We start from the raw sequence: 22,939 nt of genomic DNA, 5'->3' as shown, positions 1-22,939 counted from the left end.
TTTTGGTATTTATAAATTTTCAATTTTTCTGTTGCTACCTTCAGTTTGTTTATTAAATATTGTATAATTTCTGTCTTATTTCTATGTTTTGACAAATCTGCAAGAAATGTCATATTTACAACATTATTAGATACCTAATATTTATGATAAAAATAACAATCAGTTGATTTAAATTCATTATTCTGGTTATAGTTTTAATTGAAAGCTAAGTACAAATGTATTATTTTGAAAACTGGTATTTTAAGTACAGCTAACAATAAATACTTGTCAATGCCTGTAATGATACTATGTTACACTTGTTTGGAGTACAAGATCCTTCCAGGTTGAGTCGTTGTTAATTCTTCCGTAAGCACAACATCAAATACTGTATTTTGATCTATAACTACCAAGTTTAACAAAAAAATATGGAATATATACTCTGGTTACTCTACATCACGACAACACTATGGCACAACACAGTGTCTACATCACTGATTCTGTTGTGTTCGAAATGAGTCAATACGTTCAAAATTGCCATAACTTCCCCCGATTTTTCTTTGATATTACTGGTGCTGGTATAATTATGTTATTCTCCAATATTTTTCTTCTTCCAGCTGGAAAATACTCTTGACCTAAGGGTTGTCACTACTCGTAGTGACAAAGGCCCCTTTAATAGGGCACTCATATTTTCCTTAGCTTAACGAAGAAAAATATAGGGGAATAACATCTAATTATTACAAATGAACCAGTGATTATTGTCATTGGTGTGTGTACACATACTATCAGTATTTTCTCTGTAGCATGATGTGGAAAATCTTATTGTGTATCTGTATGAAACTAAACGCACAAGCGTGAACACACAGTTATATTTTAACAAAATTTACTGTTTTGGATAAACAAATGCAAATAACTGAACCCTTTGATGTCTGTGGAGGTACCCAGGGTATGTACACTAACACCTCCTGTGTATTCATTCTGTCTGCTGCTCTAAAATCTTCTAACTTCTCTCGGAAAATATGACCAAAGAGAACATGACAAGCAAATACCCAGAGTACACTCCACACTTGCACACTCCTGTATCATTACTTTATGATTCAATGCAAATATGGTAATCAACCTTGAACGAATACGAATTATAAACTGCACTTCTTGATCATGTGTGAGAATGAGGATGCGCATTATGAATCTGAATCTAGCCACTTCCTTGTCTGTGATCTAGCTTACAGTACTTTTTTGGAGTGGGTCTTGAACAATAGACTACAAGGTTACAGTATCTTGAAACCTGTTTACAATATTAGCCCCCCACCCCCCAAGAAATGTTTCTGGTCAGCGCATGCATCAAATACCCTCATGTCAGTCTTTTTTGTGTGTGTGTGTTTGTCCTGCCCATGCAGTAACCACAACATGTATTTGTAGTTTACACAAACTTTTACTACAAAAATCAAGCAAAATACAAAGAAAAGTGAATGAAAACAAAAGTAAAGAGGTCATATATAAAATTACTAGATACCTAGTATTTATGATATCAACTAGAATTTTTTTTTGTTATCAAAGTAATTGGGTACAAAGTTTTGGGTACAATGACTTGTAAAGATATTTTATAATAGTTTTGTTCATTTCACTTTTTTTTTTTAGGAAGTTTTTAAAAATGGCCGCCATATGGATGAAAATTGGCTATATATTTTTTATTTACAATTGATAAAATAACTCTACTATTTTCTACTTGGAAAATCAATGTCAAAGAGCATATGCCAAGGCATTTCTTGTCACTCAGTATTTAGTTGTAAAAAACCATAAAGTATGTAAAAGTGTTATTGCACAATAACATAAATTTTTACGCATTTTCAATGTTTTGCAATTTCTTTAGTTACAAACAATGACTTGATTTATGTTCTTTCAAATTGTTTTTCCACGTAGGAAAACACAACAGAGTAGTTTTATAAATTAAATATCCAAGGTAAATAGCCAGTTTTCATCCATATGGCCATTTTAAGTCGGATACTCTATAAACCACGTAACATTAAAAAAAATCTTTGTCGGGGACGTTTCTGTATACCACTTTTTTCCTGGCATCATCATGTCGGTGGTGGCGCTCATGAATAATTTTCACGCATGTCTGTTTTTCACATGTTTCCGAATCCGGGCATTTCCTGTCCATGCAAAGTTTTGACTTCCTGATAGACGTACAGTTTCAAACTTCTCACTCTCTTCTCTCTGTGTCAAGCATTTTGTAGTATAGCAGGATTACTAAAGGATAACGATACACCAATTTAATACCGGGATTCTTCACGAGAAGAAAATATGACCTGACGATCTTGACGGGATGTTAGCTGGTTGTGCACCGAAGTGACGTGTGTGTCGTGAAGCAATGGCGGCAGGGAAGTGCTGTAAAGAACGTTGCATCTAGAGTATATTCAACAAGTAAACTTCAACTATATTAGTGTTTTGGGAGTGTCGTTCGTAGTCCTGTTTGACACGTCTCATTGCGGAGAGAAATGTGAAATATTGAAATAATGTACATTTAAAAGAACAGGAGTAGTTTTTTTGCAAGAGGAATACACAGGCGTGTTTCATCTGCGACTATTTTGATTTGTGAGTCACCCTCCACCCCAGTGCAGAAGTGCGATCGTATTCTTTTAAAAGTTTGGAAGACAATTCTAAAGGTATACAACCTTCAACTTATAGTTTTGTCGTGTATCACGCACCTTACTTAAAGCGTGAGCTTAGCATTTCTGACATTCAAACAGTTGCACTCTCTGAAAGCAGCTATTCTACCGCGAGGACTGAACAGGAAGTTGAGTCGATGTTATAACGTGTTACATGTTGTGAATCGAATATGGCTGTCATAGTACGGTATGAAGCAGTGAGTGACTTTTTACGGGAGAATTTTGATCAAAGTTACATCGAGATTCACAAAGGGGATATCCTTAAAGTTCATAATCCCCAAAGCTCACCCGATTTTGACGGATCGATTGAAGAACCAAATTGTTGGTTGAAGGGATTGAATGAAAGGACAGAAGAGGTCGGACATTTCCCCGGAACTTATGTTAAATATTTGTCAATGAGTAGTGCATTGCCACTGCCGCCACCACCAGCACAGAGACCATTGCCACCTCGTCGTCCATCCAAGACAACAAGTGTAGACGACTCTGTCAATGATGATTCTGGTTTTGGAGGCTCACCAATAGGTAAGGATGTGTGTCGGGATGCATGGATGTTTGTAAATTGTAATGTGTGTATGTTTACGGTACACACGCCCACTTACATGTGTGCATCAATGAATGTATGTCATACATGTAGACATAAAACTTCTGTTGTGGTTTAGTTTGTGTGTGTGTGTGTGTGTGTGTGTGTGTGTGTGTGTGTGTGTGTCTGTCTGTCTATCTGTCTGTCTGTCTGTCTGTCTGTCTGTCTGTCTGTCTCTGTATATCAGTATGTACATGAACATACTAGCATGTATGTATGTATGTATGTATGTATGTATTGTATTGTACATGTATGTCTGTCAGTCCATCTGTCAGTCTGTTGGTCTGTGTATGCCTGTCTGTCTATCTGTTTTGATGGCAAGAGATAAAAGAGACACAATAGGCTTTTAAACTTTGTTGACAGTATACTCCATACTATTACCCAGAGACCATTATAGTTTGACCAAGAGATTTTTGCTTCTGACCTTGTCTTCTAGTAAAACAAGCTATCAGCAAGAATTTATTTTCAGTCTCAATACTGTACTCCATGACAATCTAGGTCTCGTTTTACTTAGCCTGTAAGATATGCTGTGTTGTTCAACCCTACATATACCAGGCTTCTAATAAGTGCTGGCTGATAGCGTGGCAGGAATGTCTGTATCTTACAGACCACAGTTTTACTTAGAGATGGATGTATACCTTCATGCTAAAGCTATTGTTGTGATATATGTTGAAATAAGTTATGTTGGTTTATTGTACTCACAGTAGGGTGGCATTTGTGATCATGACATGTCATCTTGCAGAATGCAGTTTTTGGTGACTTCCAATGTTTACACTGTCATTACAGGGTGATAAGATTCACACAACAGAGGCACCCCATTATCACGCACTTGTGTTTCTACCAAATGAAACACACTAGTTTTAGTTTGTGCTCAGACCACTAAATAGTGGTCAGAGGTTTGTGTCAATCGTAGTAAACTGAGACCTTGATTACCTGAGTAGCATGCTTGTACATTGAAATGATGCAGATGTCTATGTGTAAACATAAATGATTTCTGAAGCCACCATAAAAGCGTTTCTGCATACAGTACTTAGTTATGTCATTGTAAGTGACACACTATGTGACACTGTCAGAGTGGTATCAAGTGTATGTAAACACATTATATCATGAACATTTTTTCACTGTACTTTTAGCAAAATTAGTGGTGCGCGTGAATGTGTGACATCAACAAAGACCTCTGGATATATAAAAACAATGTATACTGTAGTACTTAAGTATGAACATCGAATATTGATTATTGTATCATGGTCTGCTTCTTGGTCTTCAGTGCATGTATTTCCATTGATCTCAAATGTGATTCTAAACGACGATTGCTCAATGTCACACAAGCTCAAAAAAGGACTTCGTTCATTTAGGGGGAGCAGGCGTCAATGTGACATTTATTTTATGACTTTGCCAATAATGACGATTGTGACTGTTAGTACATGTAATATAATTCTATGTTTTACTCAATGACATATTACAATGATGAGATCACATGTTAACCATAACCCATAATTTTATTACAATTCTCTTATGAATGTACACAGGAAGTGAAATGCTAATGCATAACTGCCATTAAATCTAAAAATGGCACCACCTAGTTGAAGCAATGAAAAAAACAAGGTCATGTTTTAGACAGGGTCAGACAATTTACATGTACATGTATGAAGCACCAAAGTGATGGGCTGTACTGTAGTGACTTTGATTCAAATAGTCCTTCAACTCATGCAAGATTAGGACTGGTCATGTGGTCATCTGCAATATGACTGACTGTGATTCTTTAGTGAAGTCACTGTGTAGTAAGAAATTTTTAGATTTACTCCATGTTAGTAAAACACCTCTAGAAATACAATGTAGGAATATGAATGCATACCAATACAGGGTTCTTGTTACAAGGATAGGAAATTTGGAGATGCCATGGCACAAATAGAACAGCTAAGTACTACAGATTAGTAGAATTCATGTATGACAACAAATACTACTTGTACTGGATGTCACTGTACAGGTTTAACTGGTTAATGTGTCTAGTAATTTATAGGTTAACTGTGCTAGACGAGTCTAGATAAACACTTGTTTTGTTGTCCTTAGAATTATTTTACAAGAGGACTCAGCCACCAATGAATGACACCTTCTGTACTTTGTGGTTGGAGACCAGGAGAACATCTGGGGTCTGATTAGTTGCAATGATTGTAGCATTTGCTATGATTTTGAGGTTTTTTTTCTGTTTTTGTGCTTTTTTTTCATTCCGATGTTTAACTTGAAGCAAACGCTACAATTTGTGTAACATTAACACAAATAGACTGAAGTGATTCAGATCTGAATGATAAAGTTGGGTTGATTTTTCTGCTAAATTTACGCCTTACCTGCCAAAAAATTGGACATTTCCTAGCGCCGATATTAAATACAAAGCCTTCAAGACCCAAGAAATGTTCAGAGGTACCCCAATCCCGTCAAAATCGGCAAAAGTCGCAACACACGCAGCATTTTGAAATGGGTAGTATGCTGACGTCATCTCGCTCACGTTTTCAGCATCTATTTGAGTTTGCTCAGCAGGAATTGTAGTGTTTGCTTCCAGTTAAACATTGAAATGAAAAAAGCATAAAAAATAAAGAAAAAACCCCCTCAAAATCATAGCAAATGCTGCAATTATTGCAGCTAAGGTCTGATGGCTTAGGTGGCCACAATGTTTACATAAAATGGACACGAGTGATTTTCATTCTATTAGGAATTGCTCAGATTCCAAGAGGGCATAGCACTCTTGTTACCTTGTTGAGAGAGAACACTGACTTGACCATGACTTTTAAGTATACCATAAATGATAACCCCCCCCCCCCCCCCCCCCCCCACACACACACACACACACACATGTAACACTTGCTCATGAATAGAGGTTCTACTGGTGGTCTAATAATGCTAATTTTGTGGTTTATTTCCTGGTGTCAATTTCATACAGCAGTGATACTTTCAGTATACATAATTACACTTGTGTATATTTTTGTATATCCTATTCATTGTCATGTCTATATACATGTATCCTCACTATATCAGTACACTATCATATTTTAAATTTCAGTTTCTATATCCATTCATTTCCTGTTACAAACACTCTGTACAGACATTCTGTACTCTTTTACACAGTGACTCTTTACTCTCTCCCCTCTATGATTTAAACTCTTTTCTTCTTGGTTAAATAATTCAATTACAATACAATGTACAATAAAATGATGTGTGATTATGTAGGCGGTGTTACAATTTTTAGTGATTTAGAGATGAAAACCAAAAGATAACTTAAGTTGGCATTAACCTGTCAAAGTTTTAGCAAGTCAAAGCAATGGGGAATCACTGTCATAGAATTATATCGACATTCTCAAGTGAAAGGTTGGTCGTGACTCTCAAGTGAAAGGCTGGTCGTGACTTTCTGTAGTTATTTTTCTATGTGGTGCAAACCAATTATGTAGGTGACAATTTACCAAAGGTAATATTGTTCCCAGTTGGGGTAATTTATATTCTATATTTGGAGAAGATAAAGATACTGCTGAGTGAGTCATAATTCCTACCCATGATCTTATATGGTCAAAATGTTTGAGGAAATAAAATCTCAAATGATCACAGACAACTTATGGATATTTGTTATCATTTTGTTACTTTAAATCAGTGTCTAGTCTCTGTGGTGTTTTAGTTTTAGCTTACCGTGGGTGATTGGATATGATTTATATTTTAATTATTTTTTTTATGTGGGAGATGCTTGTCAGTGTTTTTGCTTTGTAAAAATTCATTGAATAGCCAATACCATCATGTGATATGATTGTTATATGGATACTAATGGGATTATGTGAGTTAAGTTTTTCTTGTGACAAAATAATCATTCACAGAGTTGTTGTATAGCTGGCTTGGCAGATATGGGTTTTGAATAGAGAGTGTTAAAGAAGTTGTGATTTGGATCAAAATTATATCAGATGTGTGGTCCCCAGAAAGTTCCAGAGTTGTGCTGATTAATGTAAACTGTTTTTCTTTTTACTAATACACAGACACCGACCAAAACAGTAGTAACTCGTCATGCATGCTAAACATGAGTACATGATTTGTGTGGACAAACATACATGTACTTAATAATCATGTCTGGTTTTTCCCAAATGACCATCAAAATGTCATCATGATGATGATGAACTGTTTAACAGTTTTCTTCATCTTATATCCAGACACGTTATTGATTGTGGTATTAGCCACAGTAGTCCGCTAATTTGTAGAATATGGCAATTGACATGCAACATAATCTGATTTGTTAAGATTTCAACCATGTTATCAATCATGCTGGCTTTTATTATTTCATTTAACCCATTTTATTGTAAATGTTGAATTGCTGATTGGTCAGCAACAAAACAAGGGCAGAATGAGTATGATTGGCTCAGAGACATTTGTATGAGTGATGTTTTAGTGCTGTAACCTCTAACCATAGACCCTCCACCCACAGGTCTATGCTCTAACTAATACCATATATGATGAAGATATTTAATTCTATCCCCCTAGTCCACAATATTATTATCATTTCATCAGGAGTCAATATATTTATTTCAGAACATTTGGATTTCAGCTTAACAACAACAATGTTGCAAACATAATTAGTACAACAGTTAGGTCCCAGGTCTCTGTTGCCATGGCAACAATAACAACAACTTTGTTGTAAGGCAGTCGTACCCCAGACATGAATAAATAAAGTCTTCAAGACTTAGGTTTGTTTTTTTTTGGATGCACAGTATAGCCAAACAAAGAAATTAAATCACATCTCTGTTGTCAAAGTATGATGACCCATTCAGCAGTCACTAATCTTCCATTGTCTGTCAGTAAAACCTCATCAGGTAATTAAAGAGACTTGTAAACATACAGATAATGCAAAGCTGTAAGAACACACAAAAGATATAACCCCTAGTGTATAGGGTTGATATACATATCAATGGGACATAGTGGTACTTGTAAATGTCTTTCGGTTTGTGTCATGGAATCTACACTTCATTATAGGGATGTCATTATTCTGGATCTTTGTATTAGTATAGTAGATTTATAGAGGACTCTGGCAATGATTGGAGCCTAAGGTACCATTTACCTGAATAACAACTATTGTAACAACTTCAGCTTGGTAAGAAATGACGCTAGAACTATATAATCTGGGTAGATATACTTGTATTTGTTACTTAGTAGCTGGTTTTGTGTGTATGTCTATTGTGTCTTATTTAATTCTGGAAACATGGTCTTGTAACACTGACACATCTCCGTTGTTATATTGTTCCTCGCTATCAAAAACCCAGAGAATAAAAAAATATCTTATAAACCGTCCATAGCAGAGTTGAACAAACACGTGTCTGAGTTGTCGGAGCCCTTATTTCCAGAGCTATATCTGATTTAGCATGTAGTGGTAAATGAATCCACAATGACATGTCAAACTTTGTGCATTATACATGTTGTACATGTAGATTAATATAGATATACAAAAAGTACAAAAATTATGATGAATACTAAAATGTTACACCTGTACAAGAGACCCCCCCCCCCCCTCTCCCACACCCCCACTCCCCAGAGCATGTTTGGCTTGATTGGTAGTGGGTGGTAGTGCCTAGATAGAACAAATTCCAAAAGAATACTTCCTTTTGTAGGGAAAGCTTTCAATATCCTTCAGTTATGATATCCTGGGATAGTATTTGGTGGCAGCCATACACAATGGTAACATACCTTTTCCACCATAGCTAGCTGATGAATTGTGTGCCGAGAACTGGACTATAACAAGTACAAGCTTAGGAATGAAAGATCTCTACCCATCCTGCCAATAGAGGATTTTATCCTCTTTCTCCCAACTTTTTCTTAGTTGTGTACAAACAAATACCCCCTAGGGAGAAGGAGGATATAATAAACATTCATTTAAAGAGTGAAACAATATTTGCATTTCATGCATATGGTAATTTACCACACTGTACCATGCAGAATTCTTTCTGAGTCAAAGAAACATGGGCACTAGAAACTTATTGTAATTTTGTAGTGTCCCCAGCTCTTGATAAATAAAAATCATACTCCAAGCTACTTCATTATTATAGAATAATTAATTGATATGATTATCAAAACATCCACTGGATCCCAAATTAGCACTTCATGGTCTAAATGACAGCCACAGAAGGTGTCACTGTACTCTTGAGCCAGTCTTGTCAAAGAAATCTACGGAGAACATTCACCGATAGAATCTATTCATAATTCCACATGTTTACATGTGGAACCTTGGAACAGCCTACAGTACACAGCATGTATGCATATGGCTACTAGGATTAGTAAGTAGCATACTGTGACAACATTAGGGCATTCCTTGACAGCATCATTCCACTCCTGAACTGAAGCTATTTAGTCATCTAGTGTTTGTTCATCTATTCATTCATACCAAAAAGTCCAAGCAGAAACTGTTTTGGAAAGAAGTGGTGTCGTTAAAAAATAACTATACTTTGAATGGAATAGGAAATGAATGTCATACAGGTCTGATTGATGCCTGATTGTGATCTAAGCAGAATTACAATATGTGAAAAAATTTGAAAGGTTTTATACACGTATCTTTAATATTCTGACTGGCCAGAGGTAAGCAGCTGTATAGTTTTCATACTATAAACAGAATCCATCCTCCTGTCCTGGTATGTTAAAAGTCGTCCTGTCATTGGCTATGAAGGAAGAAAATGTGGAAGTAATTATACAGTGTCAACACTGTAAGGGATGCTGTGATTGTCAAAGGTCAAGGCTGTCCATGGCAGGTGACACATCCCATCACTAAGTTACTGTGTTATAGGGTGTTATGACCTAATAAATACATGCAGAACATGATGTTGGCCATCAACAGTAGCACTTAAGTAGTGTGGTATGGTATGGTATGGTGGATACAATGCTATATTGCTACTGTACTGAGAGAGGGGATCAGGGTGTTGGAATGTAATTAACCATTAATGGTACATTATGTGGTCTGTCAAACAGTGGTAGTGAAGTTGTGGTTACAACCAAAATGATAGAGATGCTGTATAGATAGATAGATGAGTTATGGTTTATCACAGTATTAGCATCATCAGTGGAACCATGCTTACAATGATTTGAGGACTGTAGGGATGGGATATCTCATAGAATATGAAGTAACTATGACATTGACTGTGAAGTCTTGGTTACAGGTGCAAGTGTGTGTGTGTGTGGTGGGGGGGGGGGGGAACATGGGCATGCAGGGTTGGTGGTACCAGGATACAATGTTCCTGATTCTGGTGTTTACATGTGTGATCTTGTCATGCGTCAAGACTTGGGATTATTGTACCACCTTCAGCGTGTGGTGTATGTTTAAAAATTGAAATTTATAAAAGCTAAGGAGATTATGTCTGTGATTATTGAAAATCGATATTATTAAACTGCCAGTGTATAATATTACAGTAAGGCCAAAAAAGGTGGTGAACTTTGGAAATTTATTTTATTTTGTCCATTTATGTATAATTCAACATTATATGATTGACCAAGTCTAAATATCTCGGTATGTACATGTATTGCTAAATATAGTCTAGAAGCCATGTTGTCCTAATACAAAATGTTACCCTAAAAAACCGGGAATGATTTTTTACATGTGTATTCCCAGACTATTACAAATTGTCTTTTTATTGCTAACCCTGGAAATGTGATTCAGCAGAAATGAAACATCCTGTTCCTGCATAAATATGGATGAAGTCAGACAGTGTTACATAGATCATATATTTGTGATGGTACACTGATGTATTTGGTGTCCTTCAGAACAGTGTTGTAGTAAAGGTCAGGTTGTTCTTGAAAACCAAACATCTCTAGGTGTTAATATCTCACGAAGCTGTGTAAACCAAGATTTCTTCCTGAAATATTTAATCCTACAGGGACATGTGATCTTGCTTGGATAAGACTAGAGGATTTATAAGTACAAATGTAAGCCAATCCTATACTGCTAGAAATGAGTGCACTGTGTACTGTACGCCAGTATTGCTCCAGATCGGAGCAAGGTGACATCTTTAGTTTTAGATAAAACATAGCAAAAAAGGCACAAACAACTGTTGACAGTCTCAGCATAATTGGTAATGGTATTTATTTATTCATCCAAACAAGCAAGACAGAGTAAAAGTAGCAACATTTATATCCACGTTCCAGTGTTCTCGTCTAGTAATATTGCAAAGAAGGTGGCTAATTTGCATAATAATTTGCATACCAATATTGATTTGCATAATCAGCATGTTGTGTTCATGTAGTCAGCATTGAAACATGCATGTACTCTGGCATGTTTATAATCTGACATATATGCACACATGGCTGTGTGGTTCAGCCATTTCTCTTCATGTGGAAGTATTTGTATTTGTTTCAAAGATTACTAACTTCAAAGATGGTAGAACACTTTTGAAACATGAGCAGAAACGTGCCAAGTATGGTGGTCTTGGTTGCAGGATGGTTCTAACACCGTGCTTTCTCTATAGTGAGGAAAACAAATGTTTCATTACGTAATAGTACAAGTAAGATTACATGTACTTACTACTTATACTGGATGTATTCCTGTGCTAACACCAAGACATGTCTGTGTGCTATGTTCTAGATGATTCATGTGTGTGTGACCTGTACATGTATTTACATTTACTACCTGTGCTAGCTCTATTAATTATATGGATCTGTTTTATACTATTATTATAGCCTGTTCAATTTATTATGCCTGTATATCTTAAAGATCAATAACTCAATCCCAGGATGTCACAGCAGTACTATTTTAGGGATGATCGTGTCACACAAGCTCAGTAGACAACTTTTGTTCGTTTAGGACAAACCCCCTCCCCTAAATGAATGTTCACAAGTGCAACATTCGATCCCCCCCCCCCCTAAATGATTGAAGTTCATTCTTGAGCTTGTGAGCCATTGTGTGATTGTCCCATAGAAGGATTACCTAGGCTCGTTCTTTTGATTAGGACCAAATTTTCCTATTGTCTAAGTCTGCTGAAATGTTTGTCTTAACCTGACATGGACCTTTAAACCAGGAACTACATCTACTTGTAAAATCAATGCTGGTTAAATAGTTGCAGATTGTTAAGTACTGACCTGTTGGCCGTGCAGTGAATATAACTTAGAAGTTCGATAAGTAATAAAAATAGAACTGTCACTGTCAGACCTTTATTTATATTTTGTTCCGTATTGAATGCAGAAATCAAATGGCACATCTATTGTGAAATACAATTGAAGTTATGTGGACCTTTTAAACCAGGAAACTGTCCTGAACTAAATGTAAATCAGTACTTTACATGTACGTGTACAATAAAAAAAATACTCGTGCTTGTTTGTGGTAATATTATAGATAAGGACCAGTAACTTTGTGTAAAGTGACTCAAATATAACTCGTCTTCCATTTCTGGTTTCAGTGTTCAGGAATCTGAAATACAATTATAAGGGAAATTTCAAGTAAAAAAGGATGGTTTTTGTTAAGTACTTGGGTATTTTTCCTCTACAAATCACAGTTGTGTTATTATGGAGCAACATGATACCAAATATACATGATTTATGATTTTCTTAATGTTAAAACTTTTGCAAGCTGAGATTGTTTAAAACCTTTTCTACTCAGGTGAAAATCTTACATAAAACCTCATATGTAAACTAAACTATTACTAGTATTGTCTTCTATTCAGCACTAAACATTATCTGCATTGTTAGCATTTGGGTTTCCTGCACATTTTAATCTAGTATAAGTTATGTCAAATGTATATTTAAATAAAGTTGGTTTGAGTTAAAAAGTCTATTCAATTTCAATACATCAAGTGATGGCCAGTTATGCTTCAATAAGTACTTGCAGCAAAAAGTACACCCCCCATCCCCCCCCCCCCCCCCCCCCCAAAAAAAAAAAAAAAAAAAAATCAAGAACAAAAAAACCAAAAAAAACCCAACCAAATAAACAATTACAAAAGACACCACAAAAACACAAATGTGATTTGTTGTCATGCCCCTTTGAAATATCCAAATAACCGGAGTTTAGCTATGCATGCTATGATAGGAGTTTGTTGACCGACTCAACAAGCTGTCATGTATTATTTATATATATAATATAGTGTATACAACTGTGGTGACTTCCATTGACCAGTGCATAAACAGTCCTTGCACTATTGATAAAGAGTGCAATGGTATGGCTGTTCATCCCTTTACAACTGTCTCAAGTATACACTGCGTACTTGACACTTTAAAGTGTATCTATGTTAGTATCAGTTTACAAATCAGTGTATTCATTGAAGGTGGCATAGAGAGAGTTGAATTTTATGAAAACGATAGTTTTGGTGTGTAGTGAAAGGAGTGCCATTTTGTTTGTGGAAATAGACATGTAGTGAAATAGAGTCCTTTTTCTTTTGTATGACTAAATTAGCAGTTGAGGTATCTACATGGTCTTGCATCATACACATGTCGTTTATGTAAATTGCATACCTTCTGTTTGAAAGCCCAAAATAGATCCTATAATGAGGCTGAAGTCAGTGTATTACATGTAATAATATGTAAGTGTTTCATTTGACATCCGGAGTTATGGCTAAGTTTAGTTACATGTCTTTACTTTGTAATGGTAGTGTACAATTTAGGAGTCAAAATGGCAAGTGATGTCAGCTTTCTATTGTGTAGAGGAGGTCATCCATGCACAGCGACAAATGGCTTGAATATCCATGCCTGTAAGAAACATTTAGTTATAGACTAGACTCTGTTGTAATCTTGAAAGAAGTGCAGTATTTGCCAACTGGTGTTTTTTTTTGTTATTCTGTAAGGGATGATCACACAATATTGCACAAGCTCAACAAACAAACATCCTTCGTTTAGGTGAAAACCCCCTCACCCTAAATGAATGTTCACAAGTGCGACATCAAATGTTCATCAAACGTATAGGATGTAAACTATGATGAAAACTGTAGCTGTCACACTGCTACGAGCGATGTAATGTAAAAACGTGATTGTGAACACACTAAAAAAATACTACCAGCGACCCAGCACCATATCTCACATTAGTAATCATTTTTTATAAACTTATCAACATCTCAGTTGTGAATAAAGAAGATGTTATCATTGAAGGAGTGGAAGTTTTCCTCTGAAACTTGGTTAGAAGTGCGAAAGTGAAGTTCAGCAATTGCTTTGACACCCGACACCCCCTTTCTAAACGAATGATGTTCACTTATTGAGCTTGTATGACATTGTGTGATCATTCCTAACAGCGTCACTGTTGTCAATCAATCACTGTAGACCACCTCAACATTCGCAATCTCTCTTCAGAAATGTCTGGCAAAGTACTACAGAATGACATGAATGCAAACCTGGTATTTGTTTTGAGTATTTAGTTATGCCATGTAATGATGTACAATACTGAATATTTGGGTACTATTTCAGAGAAATGATAAACTATTGGAATGGTGCAAGCCAAGTATGTAGATAAATAAGAGATGGTATGCATACATGTACAACTATCATGACTTTTTAAGTGTAGTTGTGAGTTGTCTTTGTCCAATCACAGCCAAGGAGGTTTTATAATGAGCCAATGATAGATTTTATACAGGATTTGTATCAGTATGGTAACTTGATAGTTTTGACATTATCATGTGTACTGAGAGTTGTGTAACAGATAATAAAGTAAACCGGAAGTGTAGGATTCTTGTATGTTGAAGACCTAGAACTAACATTCTAGAAAATCTCAAAGGTCCCATTTCAACAGGACAGCCTTGAAACTGAGTGTTTGTGTTCTCCAGTGTATACACGTACATGTACATGTACAATATATCTTAGCCTACATGAAGGGAATGTCACCCTCTTTTGCAGTTAAAGTCAATTTTTTTGTTGCTGTGGGTCACAATGATAAAACTGACAATCCATATGAGTCATAGCCTAGAAACTTGACTATCTTGAATATCTGGCTTGTAAATGTGGTTGGCCCGAACTGTCTAGTCTAGTCGGTATGTTGACTCATGACCAAGTGGCTAGGCTAGAAATATGGTAACACCCTAGTGTCACAAAACATTGCTTTGCACCTGCGGTGTAGCAAATTGGCCAAGAAGACACTCTATCAGTTGTAATTCTTTTAAATTTAGTTAAATAATGAGTGCAGTTTCCAGCTAACGTAGTACCTGAGCAGGCTTCCTCAATTAAATTGTCAACTCGGACTAAGCATACTCTAGTGTAATTACGGCCTGTAGTATGGGATGTCAAGTGACTCTACTTTAGGACACGAAGATTTGTTCACTGGAACAGGATGTTCCTAATACAATGTAATTCTTTGTAGACCTCACAGAGGTGACTTTTTGTTGTCTCACCACAGTTAGACCGGATTCCTAGAGTATTTGATTTGTACCAGTCTAGAAGTACATCCTTATAAAGACATTCAGGTCTTAGTCTGTAAACATACAACATCTCTTGCCATGTCACCCTTTCATCTCAACTGGTGGCTGATAAGGCAGCATATGTCCTATATGTAGTAACCTCTATACATTTGTGCCACACTATCAGCTACCACTAAGAAGCCTGATAGGCTGAACAACATGACCTATCTTACAGTCTATATTAGCCCTGCTTGCAGACGGAATAAGTCAGGGCTAGATTTCGACATAGTCCCTCTCCTTCTAGGAGCTTAGAGTTTACTGTTTGCAAGCAGGACAAAGTCTATTATGTATAGTATGACTTGTATGTTACTGCTAATTTGCTATGCTGTTCACGTCTTTGCAGACAGAGTAATAGCTTCCAAGCTATTGATTTGATCAACATTGTGGGTGAAATTCATTCTGACAATAAATTGATAAAACTGTGTGATTCATAGCAATACTCACTACTGTTGTCTGCTACCAATGTTGTAAATCATGTACAGAAGTGTATCAAAGTATATAAACATGAAATGATAGCATAATGAATCAATGTAGATTGATTGGCTGGTTGGTTAGTTGTAGTCTAATTCCTATACGATGCGTTGCGATTACCACCATCATTTCCACCCACGTATAGGGAAAGTCCTTATTTTAGCACAGAAATCTGTGCTACCGCCGACTGTGTTCATATATATAAATGTGATGATGTTATTGCTCCTCCATGTGATTTCAGTTTCAGACTGGAGAGGTGGAGTTCGGTTGGACATTAGCATATTGGTCCTAGAAAGAAGGTCAACAAGGTTTGACAAAACAGCTGTACTAATTGAATATTAATGAGCAATTGTCTAAAGGAACTAACCAATTGCAACTGCCTGTTAATTTGTGATGGATTACTACTGACGTATGTCCTTTACCCTATGCTCAGCTGGGGTAGCACAGATTTCTGTGCTAGAAATTAGAATAAGGACTTTTCCTATACATATGTGAGTGGTGATGGTAGTAAGCGTAACATGTTGTATAGGAACTAGACTAGGCTAGTTGGGAATTAAAATATTAAAACTAACTTTGAAGTGTAATGAATGGTAGTTGGATTCATGGATGTGTCTACAAAATGTTTTCTAAGTTCTACAGTCTCTTAGCTGTGTTGGGTAGCATTGTACTAACTGTTCATAAAGGAAGGTCATTCAAAGGACACACCAAGTGTTTACATGAGTATTAATTGCATATGTTTGCGGTGTGTATAGTTATTACATATATGTCACAGCAAGGGATGAAGTGTAAATCTAGGTCATATTTGTGGTGAATGTGTTTTTATTCAGTGATATGATGCGTGTCACATTATGTAAGGTCAAAAAAAAAAGAATTGTTTCTGGTTAGGACATTTTGTCTGAAGTGGTGCGATGATGCAAATTGTTGTTGTTGTTGTTGTTGTTGTTGTCAAACCTGTCACTCAATCTTCTATTTATGGCATTTACTGTTCTTTTTATTTAGTACTTTAAAGCAAGTATGTATGTGGGGCAGATGTCATTCGCTTGTTCATGATTGGCTCTGCAGTTTTTTTTTTTGCCTAAGTTATAGACATTGTATGTAGTGATTGTAGTAAGCTGTACAAATTACAAGCAAATGGTAACAATTCTCAGTACATAGGAAATACGACCTAGTTGACCTATGTGTCATCTACGGTCAGTGCACAAGTCTGATAGTAGGAGCAATATGGGTGTCCTCAAATCTCTGTTACATGGTAGTAACCATATGGATAACAACAAACCTCTGTGAAGAATGTACTCCATAGTAGAGCAAGTACATTATAATCGCTGTATCATGTCATGCAACCCTGACACTTGTTGGATGGATGTCCACTTGGTTTATAACATTAGGAGTTGTATATTTATGATCATGACTGTGTAACCTAACCCCAGTCAGCAACATACTAAATGTTAAGAAACTATACAAAAAATAACGCTCTCAATGTTGCCATGAATCACCTTGTAAGGTTATCGAAAGGCTTTGCAATCTTTGTAATACCATTGACCACTGTCTATGATAATTCAAATACAATTTGTATGTATGTATGTATGTATGTATGTATGTATGTATGTATGTATGTATGTAAATAATGTATGTGTATATGAACTGTCCTATAGACTATTATGGACATCAATAATTGCCTAGCCCAGGGACTTGGGTATCTGACTCCCACATGTGGCTCATCTGGTGAACACCATTGTTCAGCCAAATAGTCAAGTTTCTTGGCTATATAGTTGCCCCTGTTTCTCCACCCTTCTAAGGACAGACATATCCATTGTGTAATCTTGTCTGAAAAACCAGTGTATGATGATATGGTTATCTTTTTCTGATAACAAAAGTGATAAGTGTATTAAAACTACTGTAACAGGAAGTCACATGTTTTACTGTAAATAGACCAGTAGAATAGTCTGTAAAGTACACCATGACAGGGTGCCCTCACACACCAGTCAACTCCCCAAGGCTGGTGAGGGTGAGGCGACACCAAGAGAAGTCTCAAGCTAAGCTGTACCAGAAATATTCATTCTCAAGGTGTCTTCTTTTCTATGCTTTGTACCTGAAGTACATGATTACTAATAAGTCAGCGGTTGGTAAATTTATTGACTGTGGGTGAGATTTACCTGAGGTCGTAGGTCACATGGATGTCTTAGGTCACATGGATGTCTTTATCATTGTGTTATGTTATGTTTGAAAGTATTATGTGTAAGATGAGAGGACACTGGTAGAGTAGATGCATGTATCGCTGCCAGACTGAGGGCGCCCTCAACAGTTGGAACTTAGTCAGTGGCTAATGTTTGTAATGCCGAGGCTTGACTAAATTCTTCACTAAATTCAATATCTGGAATCAGATCAGAATCAAGTAATTTTGTCTTTGTCTCATAGATAATCTTCGACACAGTTTCATCTAAAATTCTGTCATACCATTGTGAGATATCGTGCCAACAAACAAACAAGTAAGTGAAGCGGAATCTTTCCCTGTAGTCTCAACAGTATTATTTCAGGTTTGATGGAGTCCGTCGGGTGTCTTCGGATCTGACGCTATCTGACGCTGAATCTGATGCTCAATATGACGCTAGCTGAATCTGAATCTGACGCCAACTTTATACTCGTTAGCCTCTGCCCAACTTCATTGGTAGATGTAATTAACTAAGCACCTGTTTGTTACTTAGCCTCTAGAATTGGTAAAACTAATAATCCTATGTAAGCATAAACGTTGAGAGATTTGTTAACTATATAGTCAATGTGAAAATTATAACAGCTAATGTCATAGGGAATATTTCTGTGCAGTTTCATATGAATCTTGCCATTATACCTTATTGTTACAAAGATTTAGAAATTTGGCAAAAATTAATTATGCTAATTATTCACAAAAGGCATGTGGACAGTTACTAAATCTAGTCAAAGTGAAAAAGATAACAACTGAAAATTCTGGTATGTTTGTTTTTCTTCTTCCTTGATGTGATTTCAACATGCTAGTATGATATGTTATGTCTTGAATTCTGATAATGTAACTGACTTATTTAAATAATTTAGCATCATTAATTTATTTATTTTGCAATGAAAAATAGAGAGGAGAATCTCCTTTATGAACTGAAATGTTTGTAACATTGTTTATCTGTGCATGGATGTTCAAGTCCTTGAGAGACATACACATTAGTATTAGTATCATTTCCTTATTATGTTATTAATACATGTGTTGCCTCCCTGGGAGGCTGAAGCTTCGAAGGTGTGTAATTAGTGAAGCAAGTCTAAACGTGACAAGGCTGCCTTAATTGATGGCAGGTCACGTATTCAAGTTATCATAGTATAAATTGTACATTTCATGCAAAGTTTTAATGTTATTTTCTTCTGTTTGTAATATGTATTATGAACTTGGATATGCTAATTAAGCACCAACAGCATAAGTGAAGACAAAATAAATTATACCAACTATGTAAATGAAGCACCAGCTGAGGTTTCCTATATACGTGGAATGTTGTCTCCCCCCCCCCCCCCCAACATGTCGCACAAATGCAAAAAATCCCATGCTGTTTTGTGGGATTTGAAACACCTTTATTAATCCTGTTGTCTAGCTTTCATTGAATCTTAAAATTTGTCGTTATAGAAGTTTTGATACCACGCTGGCATCAGAGACTATCAATCCTGTGTTTCCCAACTTGTGGTTGTTTTGTGTCCAAACAAATATTCATGGTAGAAAGAGGATTAATGCATGTATATATGGTAATGTTGGCTATATTTTGATTACCTTGTAACAGGTGGTATCATGGTCATCGTTAGATACACACACATCATTAGTTAAATGACTATCCAACAGGTAAATTCCATGGGGTCAACCAAATGTCAACTCGACAGGTAAATCCTTGGGGGTTAATTTAAGTGCAGACAGAGGTCAAAATCATACCACACACACATCTAATTTGTTTGTCTACATGTCATTCACAATAAATGAGATTGCTATTCTGGTTATAGTTGAACATCATCAAATCCCAACTACTACCAAATATTAAAGTGATGGCAATTTTCAACAGACATCTGAGCCGCTTCAAGATAATGTATAAAGGTAACCAAAGCAGAGTTTTTAGTCCCCGCGGACGAAGTCCGGAACGGGGACTTATGGATTGGGTTCCGTCTGTCCGTCCGTCCGTCCGTCCGTCCACAGCCGTTTCTTGGAGATGCCTGTACCGATTTTTTTCAAACTTGGTACAGGGGCAACATGCTATGGCATACATATGCACGTCAATTTGTTTTATGATACGATCCAATATGGCCGCCTAGCAGCCATTTTGTTTGCGAATTTTCCCTGTCTAAAGCCATAACTCAGACATGCTCACACAGATCTCATTCAGAGTTGGTATTAGGACAGTGTTCTATGGCATATATGTGCATATTCATTGTTGTCATGATACGATCCAATATGGCCGCCTGGCAGCCATTTTGTTTGTGAATTTTCATGTCCAAAGCCATAACTTAGACATGCTTGAACAGATCTCATTTAAAGTTGGTATTAGGACAGTGTTCTATGACATACATGGGCATATCCATTTTCATTGTGATACAATCCAATATGGCTGCCTGGCAGCCATTTTGTTTGCAAATTTTCCATGTCCAAAGCCATAACTCAGACATGCTTGAACAGATCTCATTCAAAGTTGGTATTAGGACAGTGTTCTATGACATACATGTGCATATCCATTTTCATTGTGATACGATCCAATATGGCTGCCTGGCAGCCATTTTGTTTGCAAATTTTCCATGTCCAAAGCCATAACTCAGACATGCTTCAACAGATCTCATTCGAAGTTGGTATTAGGACAGTGTTCTATGACATACATGTGCATATCCATTTTCGTCATGATATGATCCAATATGGCTGCCTGGCAGCCATTTTGTTTGTGAATTTTCCATGTCCAAAGCCATAACTCAGACATGCTTGAACAGATCTCATTCAGAGTTGGTATTAGGACAGTGTTCTATGACATACATTTGCATATCCATTTTCATATTGATATGATCCCCCATACCCGAATAATCCTTTCTTGTTGTAGGCATGTTCCATGTCCGACAAGCAGACACAACATATCTAAGTCTGTTTGATTTAGGTTCACAAGTGTTGTTGCGTGATCAGAGTAGTGCTAATTCCTTAAAACCCAATCATAGCGGGGACTATGTCATTCTCAATGGCTTGTTATATATGACATCATTTTGTGGGTAAAAACACTTGTTGCAAACAGCAGGAATTAAGAGTTCCAGTTATAATGCATTTTGTCAAAATAGTGTGATATACAGACAGGATGGACGTCTGTGGACACCTTCATCAGAAGAGCATTTAGTAGTTATGAATTTATTTTGGGGCCCCACAGAGAAGTCTTCGAAAGGAGAGATTGAAAAAATAGTCATCAAATTATTAATCTGATAAGGTCAATGGATGGTTCAATATATATATAACTTAGATGTCGCATAGACCCTGTACCAACACAATATGCAACTGAGTAATTTCCTTTGAAGCAATATTCTTTTGTATATGATAATTCCTTTACTGACTTAGACGTCAGTCAGGTCGCGTCGCCCAGAAAATCTCACTATATCACGTAAAGTCACGCAATAACCCAGGCATGACTTTCATACTTGCAAAACATGGGATAAAGTTTGATGCGATTATAATAATGACAAATTCATAACCCATGAAACATGGCATCTGTCATTGAGGAGGGGCTATGGGTGTAGTATCATAGGTATGATGTGGATATTATTGTATTAAAGAGAAAATGTGCACACCTTCTCAGACATGAACAATAACAATTAAGACAACACATGAATAATTGACACCCAGTTGTTACAGTTATGATGTAACATGGATATGTGCCTCTTTCCTGAGATTCTTTTTTTTTTAATGAAGCATAATATGAAAAAAAAATTGTACTCTGATTGAGACTCTGATGTCCAAACAGAATAATTCCCTGGGCAGCATGTACCAATATACTAGCTTGTTAGTCCCCACCGGACGAAGTCCGAGACGGTACGTATGGATTGGGTTCCGCCCATCCGTCCGGAGCCATTTCTTGGAGATGCCTGGACCAATTTTTTTCAAACTTGGTACAGGGGCAACATACTATGGCATACATATGCACATCAATTTGTTCATGATACGATCCAATATGGCTGCCTAGCAGCCATTTTGTTTGCGAATTTTCCCTGTCCAAAGCCACAACTCAGACATGCTTGAACAGATCTCATTCAAAGTTGGTATTAGGACAGTGTTCTATGACATACATGTGCATATTCATTGTTGTCTTGATAAGATCCAATATGGCTGCCTGGCAGCCATTTTGTTGGCGCAGTTTTCATGTTCCTTAAAACCCAATCATAGCGGGCACTATGTCATTCTCAATGACTTGTTGATGTGAGTACAACCCAGCCCTTCCTCCCTGGGACCATATGTGTTATGAAAGTCCAAGACATATTGGCCTATACTTGTGATTTGTAGGAAGATAGGAGACACAGCCTCCTTGACCTGAATCATAGCTGAAGTTCTGTGTAGTGTAGAAGACTCCACTTAATTTGGAAGTCACTAACTTACTGTATTGTTGACATTTTGAACTGGTGACATCTTTGTCCTTGTATACTCTTTTTTGCGGTTAATCTTGTTAATTTGTATCCAAATCTTGTTACAGTTTACCTCATTTCCTGCTACTTCGTACAAAGTAAAAGCATCCTTTTTGTATCGTCTTACAATTTCTGTAGGTAGCTTGTCAGTGTTGGCTTACGCCAATGACGCAAATCACCAAATTCATTTCGTATTTGCTTACAAGTTCTTGTTATTTTATCTATTACCCCAGAGTTGA

The 22,939-nt window shown here is 36.5% G+C and overlaps 1 protein-coding gene across 1 annotated transcript in view; it reads left to right on the top strand.

Moving 5' to 3' along the window:
* The first annotated feature begins 2,131 nt into the window (after nt 1-2,131).
* Nucleotides 2,132-22,939, top strand: part of LOC144436768 (phosphatidylinositol 3-kinase regulatory subunit alpha-like) — a 116,636-nt gene continuing 95,828 nt past the window's right edge. The window contains exon 1 of the mRNA XM_078125628.1: nt 2,132-3,167. Within this exon, the coding sequence (XP_077981754.1) occupies nt 2,816-3,167 (352 nt within the window). The 5' untranslated portion in view covers nt 2,132-2,815. The remainder of the gene's footprint in view (nt 3,168-22,939) is intronic.

Source organism: Glandiceps talaboti, chromosome 6, assembly GCF_964340395.1.
Source record: "Glandiceps talaboti chromosome 6, keGlaTala1.1, whole genome shotgun sequence".
NCBI lineage: Eukaryota > Metazoa > Hemichordata > Enteropneusta > Spengelidae > Glandiceps > Glandiceps talaboti.
The sequence above is the reverse complement of the archived record's forward strand: the minus strand, read 5'-3'. Positions and strand labels throughout refer to the sequence as shown.